This window comes from Microplitis mediator, chromosome 6 (genome assembly GCF_029852145.1).
Source record: "Microplitis mediator isolate UGA2020A chromosome 6, iyMicMedi2.1, whole genome shotgun sequence".
In the NCBI taxonomy this organism is placed as follows: Eukaryota; Metazoa; Arthropoda; class Insecta; order Hymenoptera; family Braconidae; genus Microplitis; species Microplitis mediator.
Window position 1 is genome coordinate 21,305,421 of NC_079974.1, and position 16,590 is coordinate 21,322,010.

Sequence of the window (16,590 nt, forward strand, 5' to 3'; positions counted from 1 at the left end):
TTTAATGCACTTTTATTATTTAAATTATCATTTTTTTATGTCGTCTTTATAGTAATTTAATCATTAATTATTTTTATTGACAGTAACACTTTTTCAGTACTCACTAATTTTCACTAGATCATTATTCTATTTTTTACTGCTGCTGTAAAATTTTTTTTGCTGATATTACATTTTTTTAACAGTAGCAAAAAAAAAGTAATTATATTTTAGCCGTTAAAAAAATTTTTAATCATTATTTTGTTGATTTTGAATAAAATTTAGTAAGAAGTTGTAATGGTTTACAAAGTGACTGAGCTTCATTAAGAATAAAATGAAAATAAATTAAAAAGTCTGTTAATGATGGCATTTCAAATCGCGCGCGGAAAAAAGATCGAGTGTTCTATTTACTTCTACCCTTTACGCGGGTCACTTACATCTGTATTGAACTTACACTATCACAAGGCATCAAATTTGTGTACAGTTTGGTCAATAATTCAATCCATTTTAAAAAAAGCTCAATTTTTAATTTATTCCCGCGCTTAATTCAAATTTTAAATTTAAAATTCTGAAAGTGTAACTTTTGATTACTCCGTTTTCCCGCGTTATTTAAAAAAGGTATTGATAAAAATTCCAATTCAGCTCAATCTATCATAATAAAAGTATAAAAGTGTGTGTAGACCGTAGTAAAGGTAATTGCGCTTATAATTTAAGGGCGCAGCACGAAGTAGATATAACTCTTCTCTCCCGATGCGTAGCACATCGGTTATACCTGATCGGTATCCACTTGAAAGATCGAGAACACCCGGCACTTTAAAGAAAATCGATACCTCCAATCATTCTATATATTGTGCACATAACATACACACATATATTTATAAATGTGTGCGTAAAAATCGGGCTGAGGGTAAGAGGTAGGAAGGAAATTGAAGGGTCACATGCATTGACTGCACCGAGTACTTGGGATGCTAAATTTCTTATTCCTTTTCTTCAATCTTCATACTTTTATATTTTCATACTACATTACCTCCACTCACTGGCTTACTTTATATACTACACAAATATACACGCACCTAATTTAATGCTATACTACTCGATGCGACATCAAACATAAATATATTTCGCATATGTAAACTTATAATATTTTAAAATAAATAAATAATTATTTATATCACAGACATTCCATGTCGATTAGTAATTTATCTTAAGAATTTAACCGGTAACTCAGTCGACGAGTTAATTAATATTCTTCATCAGTAATAGAACGATAAGAAATTAATAACTTTCAGTAATAAGAAAGATCAAGGTAAATGGTATTTATATATATATATATTTGTAGCGTGAATTTAAAAAATATCTCTGAGATATCTTGAGCATATCGTGAGACTGATTTATATATTATCATTATTATTAATACACATGCGGGTCTATTGAACACCAGTAAGTGTGTGATCAACCTGGACATCGCAATTGATCGCCGTTTAATGTAATCGTCTCATATCCAGTTGTTACACCAGTTTGTATATATTTTTTTTATTACTCCCAATAAAAACTTAAGTAGTTTGTATTTAAAAATAATTATATACGTTTTTTCAGTGATTTATTTTATAAAAATATAAAATATCAATTATATTTATTTATTGTACAATAATTCCTAACGTCAAAATAAATATTTTCATTACGAAAGATATTAAATGGTAATTTTAATGTGACATAAATTTATTATTTTTTTTTTTTTATATAAAATTTGAAAATAAATATCCAGTGAATTTTATTTAAAAATATCAGTGTTAATTAAATAAATTTATATTTAATAATAATAATAATAATAATAATAACAAATATTATTATTATTGTAAATGGTTTTTATTTATATGGATATTAATTAAATATACTCGTCGCATTGACATCGGTCTCTTTAGGTTTCAGTTATACGACTGTCTCATTAACTCTTGAGACACCGTCATTACCGCGACATATCGTGTGCTTATATTACGCGAAGTGGTCGCGCACTCCAGGCGCTTCAAACGCATGTAAAACGAATGGAAGAGAAGATAGCTATCGATCTCCCGCTGCTCGTACCATCATCTCTTTCACTTCAACATCAACCATTCTCTCATTTACTTGAACCTCTACCTCTTTTACCCCCTCCCCCTTCCCCCCTGCCCCACCTCCCCATCCTCTCTCTATACATATACATATACATACATATATATATATATCCTCCATATACATCTACGAGATTTCAAACGCGGAAAACGAGCCTCTACACTTAATGCTTGAGTGCACGTCAAAAAAAATTTTTTTTTTCATTATTATAAATTATAATTATTTTTTTAAACTCTTACTATTTTACATGACAGTTTTATTCACTATCAAACTGATGTTAATAAATTATCACGTGTTAAACTTTTTATTTGACATGCACTCGGGCAATAAAAAAATACATTTTTTAACAATAAATAACTCGAAATAATTTATTAATTATAAATAAGTAAATATATATGAATTAAAACTTTGAATAAAAGTTATGCAACTACTGATAATTAACGAGAAATAAATCCTGCGAATTTAAACTATGTATACTAAATTTAAATTAATAAACTTTGGAATTAATGAGATGAAGTTGGAAAATTCTCAACACTTGTGAAATTCCTTGATATTAAAACGTAAAAGTTAATTTTTTTTTTTTACTCAATATTTAATATTTATTTAAATTTAAATCTTTATTATTCAGTAATCTTTTATTTCCTTGTCATCTCCGGCAGACTTGGTTTATTTCTTTCTTTGTTCCTCTCTTATGCATGCACGTGGCCACCGTGAAAATAGTCAGAGATCGAGATTTATAGAGGTATATTCTGACGGGTGTCGGGTTTCAATTAAATATGATCGATGACATACCTTATTCTCGTTCTTTATTTCATTTTTTTATTTTTTTGCTCCGTTTCTGGATTTTTTTTAAACTAATTTTACATATGCAGCTCTGCGCTATTCTTTGGCCTTTAAAATTAAAGGGATAAACTCGAGATTTGACTTTGAAAAATATTTATAAATAATTTATTTATTCGCTGACTTATTAATCGATCAAATTTGAAATTTGAAAGTTAAAAAAAAGGTTCTCATAAAAATGCGCGGGAAAATTTTTTTCTTTGTAATTTTTCAAATTAATGAAAAGAAATTTGATGTAAAAATAAGAATTAAAAGTAATTTATATATTATGATAGAAAATTATATATTTGAAAGTAAAAAGAAAAAAAGTTTCTCATAAAAATGCGCGGGAAAATTTTTTCTTTATAATTTTTCAAATTAATGAAAAGAAATTTGATGTAAAAGTAAGAATTAAAAGTCATTTATATATTATGATAGACATATAATATTATGAGTCGAGTATTTTATAAAGTCTACCCTTTATAAAATCTAAATGTATATATTTTGAAATATAAAAAAATCTATCTTATGTAAATATTTCTATTTATCTTGATAAAAGATATCAAAGCAACAAATCCATGGAATTCAAGTTACAATAAATAGGTAAATATATATTTTAGATGAGGTATAAAGTTATAGAGAAAATAAAAAAATAAGAGATATTTGAAAATACGGCGATTTATCGAATCGGCGAGAGCAATCGAGAGAAGCAAAAAAGAGCAGTCAGATAATCTTGGATGACGGAAACGAGAAAGATTGAAGCCTCCGGCTTTATCCTCCATCTTCATTTTATTTTTATTTTCATTTTTTACTTTTTCTTCCATACTATATGTACACATATATTTATATATATAAGTATACACAGCTTAGTTACTTTTCAAAAGAGATAACTATCCCATTGGGAAAGGATTCAAGAAACGACGTGAGATCGGTTTTCCAATCATCCAAATATCACTTTTTATTCACTACCAACCGGAAATTATTTCTACATACTTCAAACTTTACATACATACATATATATCATCCGTATTTTCACTGAAAAACTACCCAGATCCATTTTTTAAAATTCGAAATATTTATCAAAATATATCGCTGGCTAAAGTTAAATAACACACGTCTGGTAAAAAATATTTAGCCAAACAAATAAAAAAATATATAGTATAGAATAACTAAAAAAAAATCCAAACAAAACAGTCTGGCGCCCCGACACAGGAAATGACGTTCCCACCAGGTTGAATATCCCCACGCGTGGATAAATAAAGTGACGAAAAATACGCCCGGGGGAATAAAAAAAACCACAAAATAACTAAAATGAAACTTTTCTCTTTATTATATACACTCCATACCCTATATATATATATATGAGTTAACTCACGGAAACAAACCTCAATCTGACCCTCAATTCTTCCTTTCAAAACTTTTTTTGGTCCATCCTCAAATCAAGAGCACAATATTAAAGACGATATCGACTCCGAGCATCGAAAGACACGAGCTGTTCGATACAATGGAGTACAAATACAATAATAACAATAAATAAACTAAAGTAAGAAAAAAAAAAAATAAAAAATTGGGACCAATTACCAGACGGTATCGCGCAGTACCCAAAAGTTTAAACGTCTTTTTTATTTTATTGCTCCTTATTTATTTATTTACTTATATATTTTATTATTTTTTATTTTCCCTGTACGTGATTTCGCCACCGAAGCATCAGCACATGTACCTATACCGTAGCTCCAAACTCAGATACATCAACTTGTCCTTTTCTCTGTTTCTTATTTTTTATCTCCGTTAGATCGGCATGGACTTTATCTCTCTGTCTTTTATTCCTTACCCACCTGCACTAGTGTTGTATTTTATCCACTGTACATGTGAATGTGAAGATGTAAGATAGTGTGTGAGTGCGGGAATCGAATTTGCGAGGTATCTAACTTGGTCTCTCCCAACGGATCCTGCGGACGTGCCGCCAAGCAACAAGAACAAGTTATTGACGCGTTTACGTGGCGAGAATTCCGTCAGATAGTCTTGTCGATTCTTGATTATTTGATCGCTTCTTTTTTTTTTTTTTATTATTATTCTCTAACTTTCCTCCTGTTTCGTCTTCGTCTCCGTCTTCGTCTTATTCTTGAGTTCTCGACGACTTCAATGCTGGCATTGCAATTCTCATGAGAACCGAAAAAATTTCTTGCTGACTTTTCACCTTTCGCTCCCATGTATACTAAAGTTATTTCGAAACTATTTTTTATATTTATTTATTTTATCTCCATTTTGACCCACTTCGACCTCGATACTCAACAAGAATTTTTTTTTTTTTTTACTTAACTTTATTAATTACCCGACGAAACGGTTAATTAGATTTTATTTGATAAAAAAACTGTTGTTTTAAATAAACTAAAGTTCATTTTAATTTTCAGTGCATAAATATTGAAGTGAATAAGAAAATTAAATTAAAAATTCTGAGACAAAAGGAAAGATAAATAAAAACATTTAATATAATATTTTTTACGGTTTTTCGGGACAACTAATGAAATACCCGTCCTATAAAGAATGAGATTGGGATGCCAATTAGAGGCGCCGGATTCCGGAGCGTTATAAAGGATCCAAACCCATAAAATAACAGCCAGTATAAATATATAAATATAAATACTGGGGAAGCTCCGGCAAAATGGGGACGCTGATGAATAAATACTATTTTTTAATCCTGAATACGCTAATTTTTTACTTTTCACTGATATTGAAATATATGCGTACAAATTTCCCATTTTTATTGAAAAAAAAAAAATGCGATTTCGGGTAAAATGGAGTAGGCTCAAAAAAATTCTTCCTTTATAATTTTGACAAAATTTCAGGAGTGATTTATGTGAAAGTCTAATTAAAAAATGAAATTTAAGAGTAAAAGGTTAATAAAAAATCAGCAATAATTTTTTTACCCGCCCCTTTAAGTATAAACATATGAACCGAAGCTTGTAAATGAAACGTAATATAATAAACTGGAGTTTAAAATTGCGTATAAATAATTTTTTATTATTGTATAAATATATAAATAACAATGAAGTTGAAATATGACGGTCTAGATATTTAATTTTTTTTTTTTGGTTTTATACTCCGAGTAGTTACGAGTAATGCAATAAATTATGGACACGTCTTCAGTGGACGAAAATCTGAGCTCCACCCTCACGTGAAATTGCCCACCAGTAGCACATGGAGTAAAAAGAGGCAGGGAGGTAAGAGGTAAAAGTATGTATGTATAGAATAGAGGTAGGACATACACACTGGCCGGTATCTCATCGTCGACAACGACGACGTGCTACAGGTGGGCATCCATAGCATGCGACGACGACGAAACCAGTTTCCGTTTTCTTCTCGTTCACCCGGTAAGCTTGGCATCACGAATAAACGGATATCTTGAGAGGTCATCCGTATAAACTTGCGCTCTATGCTGGTAAATTCAACTCTTGCGTGCTTCTTAAGATTTAAAAGTATGTTTTTATAAGATTTTTCAAATTTTTTTATGGCTCAATAAATTGAAACACTTTTTTTTTATTTTTTCTCGAGAAAAATTTATATGTTGATTCAAATTTGAAATATTTATGCAAAAGTGCATGCATGTTGAAATGATGTATAGACGTAGAAAAGCGATTTGAATTATCTGGAAAGGAAACAATTTAGTGGAGACGTGGGGGCCAACGACTTCGAGTTGTGAATGCGAATTCGTTCGCGGGGAACCGCTGTCTGATTACGGGGTGTGGAGACCAAGACTGAGACCGAGAGCAAGAGCAAGAGGAAAAGGAAGACGGGATGAGTCGGAGGCTAAGAGTGCCGAGATGTATAGAGTATAGGGCGAAAAGACAGACTGAAAATCTTTGATGATAGACTTGAGAAAGGAGATGAAATAAAAGATGGAGAGAGACGAGCGAGGAATAAAAAAGGAGCTGAGCGTCAGGAGAAACTTGAGGTCGGACGGTGTGATGTGAATAAATCAAACGGCGCCGGGCGTGTCTCGATTTTTGAATCGCACGGGAGTTTCTTCTTCGCACTTTCTTATTTCTATCTACCAAGTCCATCTTTCGCGCCTTGCCTTATAACCTTATTCTCATCTACATCTCTCGTTTATCAAGATTTATAAGTAGATGATGAATTTTTTAGTCAGACTTGACTCTTGTTCTGTGAAAAATCTCTTCTTTGCTAATATTTTTTAAAAAACTTTTATAAATCGTTACTCGATTTTTTTCCTTATATATTTACTTATTTTATTTCATTGCAGAACTTGGTTCAAAGTTTTGACCCTAAAGTTTGCGGATCGAATCCCGCTCAAATGACTTTTTATTTCAAGAAAAATTATGTTTTTATTTTAATCGAAAAAAAAATTTATTTAGGGGAAGGGGGGCTAAGGGGGTAGGGTAGGAAAAACGGGGTACCCCCAAAATTTGATAAAAAAAAATTTTATACTTTAAATGGTTTTTAAACATTCCAAAATCACTTCTGTAAATATAATTAAGCGTTACTTTGAATTTTTTTCGGTAAACTTTTTCAAAAATCAATTGTCAGTTGAAAAATATTAATGACGTTTGTTTTATGATAAAAACTATTAAAAATTTTTTTTCTTCTTTTGTTTCCAATAAACATGTAAAATATAATTTTTCTTCATGTAAATTACTTTTAAAAAAATTCAACTTAATAAAATTCGTTTAAAATCCAGAATTTTTTTTTTTTACCTTTTTTAGGGGGTACCCCACTTTGCCCGCAAAAATGAAAAATTTTGTTTTTCAACGGTAACTGAAAATTTCTTCTATTTACTTCGAATATCATTAAAAAAAAAAAAAAGATTTAGCGTATTTGAGTCCTCGAAAACTTGGTATTTCCTTAAGTACTCCCTTTTACCCCTCCCTCCCTTATATCAGATATTTCTGTTTTTATTTCTAAAAATTTATCTAATAAATTTTTGGTACGCAGGAATTTTTTTTCTAAATGAAAAAAAAAAAATAATATTATTTTTAAATCATACTATTTTTCCTGAGGTATTTTAATGTTTATTTTCGTTTAATAAAATAGAAAATGATATTGACATTCTTGGATAAAAATAGTAGATATTTTTTTACAACCCTGTGGTCTTTACTTATAAAGATTTTTATGAAGGAAAAATTGATCGCATGCTTGGCCGAACAACGTGTTCCAATATTATACCCCTCTCTTGAGCCCGCAATAAAATCATAAAATCTTAGGTAGAAGCTCTACTCGAAGCTGTCCTCTTAGAATTCCCAAAGCATTGAGAAAAATAATCTGTTTCCACATGACCAGTTTCATCCACTTTTCTTTTCTTCCTTAACACTCTATACCCATTTACTCTATACCTATATCCCTTTTCGATGTGCCATGTGTTGAAGAAGAAAGTCTAGTGTAGCGGCGCAATTTCATCAATGAAGAACGTGAGGGCAGAAAAAAAAGTCCCAGGGGAAATAATCCCCTAAAAGTCACACCGATCCTTTTATTTTATTTTTAACCCTCATTATTTCTATCATCGGAATTATTATTTGATCATCGAGATCCAAGATTTAATTTCATTTATTTATATAATATTAAATCCGTGATTTTTAAAGCTTTATTCCGCCTATTTGTTTAAAATTTTATGTAAAAAAGTAAAAAAAGGAAATGTGAGAAAATGAAAACAGCTGGGGCAGAACATTGTGGGATAATGGCTCGATTCGATAACCGATAAACGATAACAGACTCTGTGGTCACGGGGACCCACGGGAAATTTTAAAGCTCACGTTGCAACGATCCGTGAATTGTGGGTTTTTAGCTGTATATATATATATACATATATATATTTATACATATCCAATCCTATTTTTTGGTTTTATACTTTTACCAACCACTTTGTTGTGAACAAAACCGTTTTCAAAAGTTTTATTTTTTCAAATTTATTTATATTTCTTTTTTAAATTTATTTCAACAATTTAGATTTATACTTTTGAAATATAAAGTAAAGATTTAATATTTAAATTTTTAAAGTGAAAATCTAGTAATGTCCAAATTGGCCACTCGTAAATATAAATAAGAAGTAAAGAATTTGCGTGATCAACAAAAAAAGTGAATTTTTCCTCAGATTCGATTTTACCCGCCGGGAAATGAATGATTTTTATTCCAGTTTAATGGGTTGTTGTAAAAAAACTAAATAAATGGAAGAGTGTTAAAAAGAATTAAATGAAAGCCCAGATTTACGAGCAGAGTGAATCTATTTATATTGGAACATTGTATCGTAAAAGTAAAAGTAGTTAAAGTGGAAATTTCATATAAGTTAATCTCACGAGAGTTGCAGGTGAAAAGCGCCGGCAAGCTCGCAAATTTTATCAAACCACTCGCGATCATCCGGGTAACTTTTACTCTGGGGAAATCAGCCTGATAATCCGATTAATAAATTGTTCGGTATTCACGTTAGCTCTCACTACAACATACCATATAATAATAATGATGATAATAATAACAGTTTCTATCACAATTCAAATCCAATCGCTAATAAATTTAACTCACTGATTTTATTACTCATCCATCACTTAGTAATTCTCACTTATATTTTATTTTAATTCACTGTTACTTCAATAGATTAAAAAATCGTGAATTTATCGTGGACAGATAAATTTTTAAGTAAAATTGAAATTCTCTATTTAAATGTTATTTATTTAACTGGTGGAAAAAAATTCAAGAGGACATGGAGGTGTCTCAGTGGCAAGAAATCAAATCGATTAGATCTCGGGCCGAGGGCCAAATGCAAGCGGAAAAGTTACCCGATGCTCATGGTAGTTGCCATATCGAGGCCAATCTCTCAACCTTTATCGCACCCTCACTACACTCTCTAAGATACAACACATATCTACTACCACATAAATATATTCTTCGAATCGAGTTTAACTTTTTTAAAAGTTACATTTAAATCTCACTATCTCTGTACTTTTCCCGCAAAAAAAATAAAATAATAAATAAAAAAAATTCTGCTATCGATTTTTACACGAGAAAAATAATAACAAAAAAAACTCCATTATTTTTCATATATATATATGCATTAAAAAAAAATATTTTTAATGCAACCCCATTTAGCCCGAAAATAAAAAATTTTTTCAATGGTAATTAAAATTTTTTTTTCTCTAACTGTAAGTAAAAAATAAAAGACTCAGCGTATCCAGAATAAAAAGTGAATTTTTTTTAGCCGCCATTTCGCGTTCCTCTAAATATTTACTATGACAGATAAATTTAAACATAAAACTGCACAGTAAATTTTATTGTATTATTTACAAAAAAAAAAAAGTAAGGAAATAAAAAGTTTGTTATAAAAAAAAAGTAACCTCTGTCTTGTGCATAAAAATTTATAATCCAATTTTATTTTATAAAAAACACGAACGTAAAATTGAATCATAACGCGGATAAAATACGAGGGCAAAGATGAAAAGAAATCTCTGAAGGTTATTTCGACTCTAAAATCTAGTATAATCGGCTTAACTATACTCTCACAATTTTATGTACATCAAACATAAAATATAAATATATACATAAATACAATGCATAAATAAAATAAATAAAAATATATATCTTTAGCTAGCACACAGCCGGACAAAATCTCGCCCACTAAATGTAAATGTAAACTGCAACTTTTTCTTAGTATACAGATAAGTCGAATTTACGAGCGCTTTAGCCTTTTTTTAAATAAAATTAAAGATCCTCAAGACCATTTAACATTTCACCCTTTCTACCTTAAACCCCAACAAAATTACTCCGTTACTTAAAATTTTAACCCTCGTTATTCGTCCATTAAACTAATCAGTAATCACTATTACAATAAAATTACAACCAAATAAAGACTAAAAAAACCCCTTCATATTTATGTTTCCATTGACATTTATTTATATATATAAATATGTATACGAGCTGGCTTATTATCGTATAAACTCAAAGAAATCCCATCCCACGATGGCATTAATGAATAATGACACTGAGAAAATGAGGAACGGATTGTAGCGACATGAGGAATAATGAAAACGCAGTGTACAAGTAGGAAGTACGAATAAGAATAAAAAAGTTAAAGAAGAGAATAACTTAAGGAATGGATAAAAAGACGCTGGCAAATGAGGAACGAGCAACGTGTAGAGCCACTAGGCGCGACCATACTTGTATACTACAAGAGTCAATCTTACGTTTTTTTCAAGAGATTTTTTTTTATTTTTTTTGACGATGAGCCTGAGGACGCTCAGTTGATGCGATCGTAATTAGCCGCTTTTCACCGGCCTCATCTCGCATGAAAGATACTCGCACGCGTAAACGACCCACCCGCCTTATTTTCCCTTAAGCTCTAGTCTACTTTTTTTTTTCAACCCCACTGATGTACGCATAACCTGGAAGTCTTTCTAAAGATTTTTATTTACAATCTAGGTTACTGTTAATTTTTTTTTATTCATAACATTAATTTTTTTAATTAAAAACGTTTTAAATTTAAATTAAACTCGACACTACTGCTATTTAATTTTTTAATTTAAGTATTTTTCTAAAACAAAAATATATGTAATTTTTTTTTTTGAAATATTTTTTAATCCTTTGCATTGACTTCCGGATTACTCGAGTGTGCTATCGAGATAAAAACAACAATGATGTTGACAATCTTGATACTCGAACAAGCTCAAGTAGAGAAAATCCTCAAGCGATTTGAGCAAAATTTCGCGTGGGTCGATTGATACATCGTCAACACGAATAAAAACTAAATAAATAAAAATATTAAATTTCAACGGTCTCAGCTTACGTATTAGTCATTTCGCATTCAAGTTCATCAAACATTACACACATAATAAACACACATATACATACACATACAGATGCTGCACATTAATAAATTACCGTAGACTGGATTGAGACACGCTGTTACATAGGCTTTTTGATTTACTCACTGATTAACTTGTGCAATAAATTTATTTGCACTTCTGTTACTCTAATTGAATACTCTGGTACTAAATAAAAATAAAAATTTATAAATTAAACTAAATATCAATATATATATACATATTTATCGGGTCGTGAACATGAACCAATAAAGATAAATATCAACTGATAAAATATTTACAGTCGGCAAATATATTTGATAGTAATAGTAAAAAAAATTAATATATATATATATATATATATATATATATATTTAGTTATGAATACTCTTTTTCATTATTATTATTATTATGAGTATATAATACTCAAACATTAATTTAAATATGTACAATCGATGTTCCATAGGGAGGGTGGGTAAGAGGGGAATAGAGTTGGCACGAGAGTCTCTTGTTGACTTGATGTTAATAAATCCCTCGTAGAGTACAAGTACGACAAACTAATGTTTGCTCTGTGTAAATATTGTATGTCGAATGGACTTACTGTCGTGAAACGAGAGAAAGCGAGTACTGTGTTACGCTTTGTAAGTATACAGCCGATGAACGTCGTACGTCGTGTGTCCTTCTATTTCTTGACTATATATCTATATATTGTATATATACTTGGTTATATTAGTTGGTTGCTAACTACTGTGCAGGACGTCTTAAATGATGTCCACTGTATCTGTATAGAGGTAGGGTACAACCAAAAGTTTGTATTGAGACGAGCTAAAAGACGAGTGGAGTTGAGTTGAGTAGAGTAAAGAGCCAAAGGAAAGATGTTTGATAAAAAAATAAAAAAATAAATGGTAAAATTGAAATCTCTTGAAAAGGACTCGGAGTCTTTGCTCGTGTCAGGTCATCTTGTGTGTATGCCCGCGTAGGAGTCACGACCGGATGGAAGAGAAAAGACGTGAGAACGAATGTCTTGCTGTACTGAAGACTCTTTGCTTTATAGAACTATGTGTCCATGTGTTTGTATATATGTGTATATGTATATGGATATTTATATTTAGTATTCGTTGATCGCGACTAAGGATGATAAATGCGATAAAGTGGTACCAGTATATCTGTTCGTGATGCTATCTTATATGCGCTTAATGACTGTACTACTGACTCCACATGAGCATGTGCCACAAGTCACGACAGACTTAAGTCAACAGTTATTCAAAATATAAATATCATTACTGTTTATTACATTGATTTTAATAGTTAATAATTTGAGGAAAGGGGGGAAAATTGACTTTCAGAGACAAAATGGGACTGAATAAAATTTTCAAATCAAAATTACACTATTGAAATTTAATTTAAATTATAACCCGTGTAAAAAAAAATTGTTAAGAAAAGGTTAAAAAAGTGTTTACTATTCTAAACTTCAAAACATGACACAACGACGAATTTTTTTGAACGTTTTTTACACTTTTGAAAATTCAAGAGAAAAGTCAATTAGTATCCTTTGTATTATTAAGACATTCTAATACGAAAAACGTTTATATATACTTCAAAATTAGTTTTTTCTGAACATATTTTGCACTGAAAAATGTTAATTTGAGGTATTAAGTCAATTGTTTTTTTTGTGTATTTTCAGAAGTTTAAAAAACGTTCAAAAAAAGTTCGTCGTTGTGTCACGTTTTGATGTTTAGAATAGTCAACACTTTTTTAAATTTTTTTCAACAATTTTTTTTATACGGAAAATTGTCCACAAATATCTTTAAGTATTTTTTGAGACATAAATTTTGTATTTCGCACAATTAATTTATTATTTTTTAAGTCAACCTATTTTGCTCCTAATTTCGATTCTTTTTTTTATAATTCGTATTCATATGAAATATATCAAATAAATAAATACTTGTATATATTTATTTATTTATTATTAGTAAAATATGAAGACCGAAATTTAATTTACGAAAACCGATGTTGTAAATTATTTGAAAAAAAGTAATAAAGGCTAATGGATAACTAAAATTAAATAAACAATCGTAAGAAAAAAAGTAAATAGTTATTAAATGTTGAATCGAGGCATCAATTAAATAGTCCCCTATCACATAAATTCAAGCATCAAGATGTTTCAGCATTATTATTGATTTATGTCTCTGAAAATTGTTGAGGGTCACTCTCAACAAGTCAAGACGTAATTGATGCCATGAATTGGGGTGTGATTCACAGCTGAATATTAAGTAGTAATTACAGGCTTACCATGTGAAACAAAACGTAAAAATAAAAGACCGTCACAATAAATTAAAACCACAAATAAAATTATCCCGACACATTATCAAATCGCTCATACTCACACACACACGTTCTGATATATCTAATAAATTATTCCATTAATATATAATATATATAACCAGGATTAAATTATATATCAAACTATCAAGCTCATCGTCAGTCAGACGTCGAAATTCTCACCCCTATCAATTTGTACCCGTTATCTGTAATCCGCATTTCTCATTAATACTCACCTCTCATGACAGACTGTTGATTGATTCCATAAATCATTTAGTTAAACTCTCACATATTCTCTCTACCCACCTATTCAATAAATATCTATATAATCTTATTCATCTACGCAATTAATTACAATCTAACATCCATCTGTCTTATTAAAAATATAAAAAAAACCCCACCCCCACACTCTAAAAAATTCGCGGATTAATATAAAACCCGGGTCAAAAATAAAACTTGATTTATACTTGGGTTACCAAGTCGAAATTTGGAGCCGTTTTTCACAAGACAAACTCGACTTTTTTTACGGAGGTATGAAATACATTGAGTTTTCGCCTCGGTTTAGACTTAACTGGCTTACTTAGTCACGATTTAAGACGAAAAAGTTTAAATCAAGTCGAAATTGACTTGGTTTAGACTTATTCGACTTAAAATGTAAGGCGAAAAAGTCTAAATCAAGTCGAAACTGACTTGATGTAGACTTATTCGACTTAAATTATAAGTGGAAAAAGTCAGAACTAAGGTGAAATAATTTTTATCTAGGGTAGAAGTACCATTTGTGGTCACTGCTCCATTTTTGGACATTTAATACTTTATTTTAATTAATGAATAAGTATTAAAGAAAATTACTATTTGGGTAGTGAGATAAAAGTATCTTTTTATACTTGAAAAATTGATTAAGTCAGAGCGTATTTTACAAATTATTTTATTCTAATTTTTTAAGTGTCCATAACTGGCACTAAAGTGGCCAAAAACGGTACCTCTGCCCTATGAAGGCGAAAGTAAGGCGAATAAATGACTTTTTTTCGACTTGGTTTAGCAAGTCAAGAGTAATGTGAATGACTATCGTGCTCAAAGTAAAGACGAATAAGTTCAAACTAAGATGAAAAAAGTTGAAAAAAATTAAATTCAAGTCGAAAAAGTCGAAATCTTATCGAAAACCATCGGCAAATCGATAACTCCAAAAGAAAATAAGGCGAAACGAGCCTGAATCAAGTTTTATTTTTGACCCGGGAATCCAGACTAAAACTCCCTATTTACGCCTAAGTGACGAAGTCGGATTGAAATAAAATCCGTACTCCGAATTCACTCCCAATTTTTTTACCGCGCACCCTCAATAACGACAACAAAAACAATAAATAATTTGAATAATTTTTGTTACAGCATGTGATTGTCACTTAATTGGAGCATCAGGAAAAACATGTAATCAAAGTACAGGTCAATGCCCTTGCAAAGATGGTGTGACTGGTACCACCTGTAATAGGTGTGCCAGAGGTTATCAACAGAGTAGGTCTCACATCGCACCGTGTGTCAGTAAGTATACGATTATATATATATGTATACGTATATAGCATCCTTTATACTCTCCACTCTGTCCACCAACACAAACTTATCATCACAAGCAACATATCACAATCATTAAGAAATACAGCGACATAAAAAATGCACACCCAGAGCTCATGGCTCAGAGTTACTGAGGTATGCACACCACTATAAATATATCTGTGATTCTGGTTATACTCAAATGCAAATCGCATTATGATTAATTTATATTCAGATAGTAGGTATAGTTATATTGGTTAACGTGTTACCAAAATACCAAACTGTTAATTTATTTTCATTCGCGCCAATAATCACACATATTGGTGTGAGCCAATAACTAATGTAGAGATTGTAAGTATACATGTATGTATGTATTATGTATTATGTATTATGTATATATACAAAGATAATTTATAAGATATATATTTAAAGGTAGTAGAGTTGTCGTAGTATGATATGGTGTGTCGGTATGGGTGGAAGCGTAATATACGCGACTGGTTATTATTTATGCATACCTTATTTGGCCGAACGGACAACGATCAACTTACCAGCCGATAACTTATGCTTTACTTAATGTACTTACTTGTATCTTATTCGTAATCATCTTCATCCGCTTTTTTGTGAACAACTTTTTAATAATTCATCTCATTTTCATTTTTATTATTTTTAGTTTTTTAAATTTTACTGATATTTATTTTTTTACTTTTGAATTTATTCGGGATTCGCGGTCATTTTTTTTTAGGATATCATTTAAAAGAGATAATTGATGGTTAACTTTTAGTAAACTTGTCGTCGATTAGTAGCGATTGCGATTAAGGAAAATGAGTGTAATATAAACGAAAAAAAAAAAAAAAAAAAAAATTAAATTAGTGAGATGTTTATTTTTTAAAAATGTGGTTTTTTAGGTGTAAGTTGTTCACACGTGAGATAAGTGTTTGTTACCTTTTATGTAAGGTTTAATATAAATTTGGAAAGTGTGGATCTGATTAAATTGCTGTGTTAAGTGTTTGTAGTTGAGTTTTTT

At 30.2% G+C, this 16,590-nt stretch overlaps 1 protein-coding gene across 1 annotated transcript in view; it reads left to right on the forward strand.

Moving 5' to 3' along the window:
* The window catches only part of LOC130670649 (netrin-1-like), a 103,562-nt gene that overhangs the window by 61,929 nt on the left and 25,043 nt on the right, over window positions 1-16,590 (forward strand). The window contains exon 3 of the mRNA XM_057474099.1: window positions 15,408-15,557. Coding sequence (XP_057330082.1) covers window positions 15,408-15,557 — 150 coding nt within the window. The remainder of the gene's footprint in view (window positions 1-15,407; window positions 15,558-16,590) is intronic.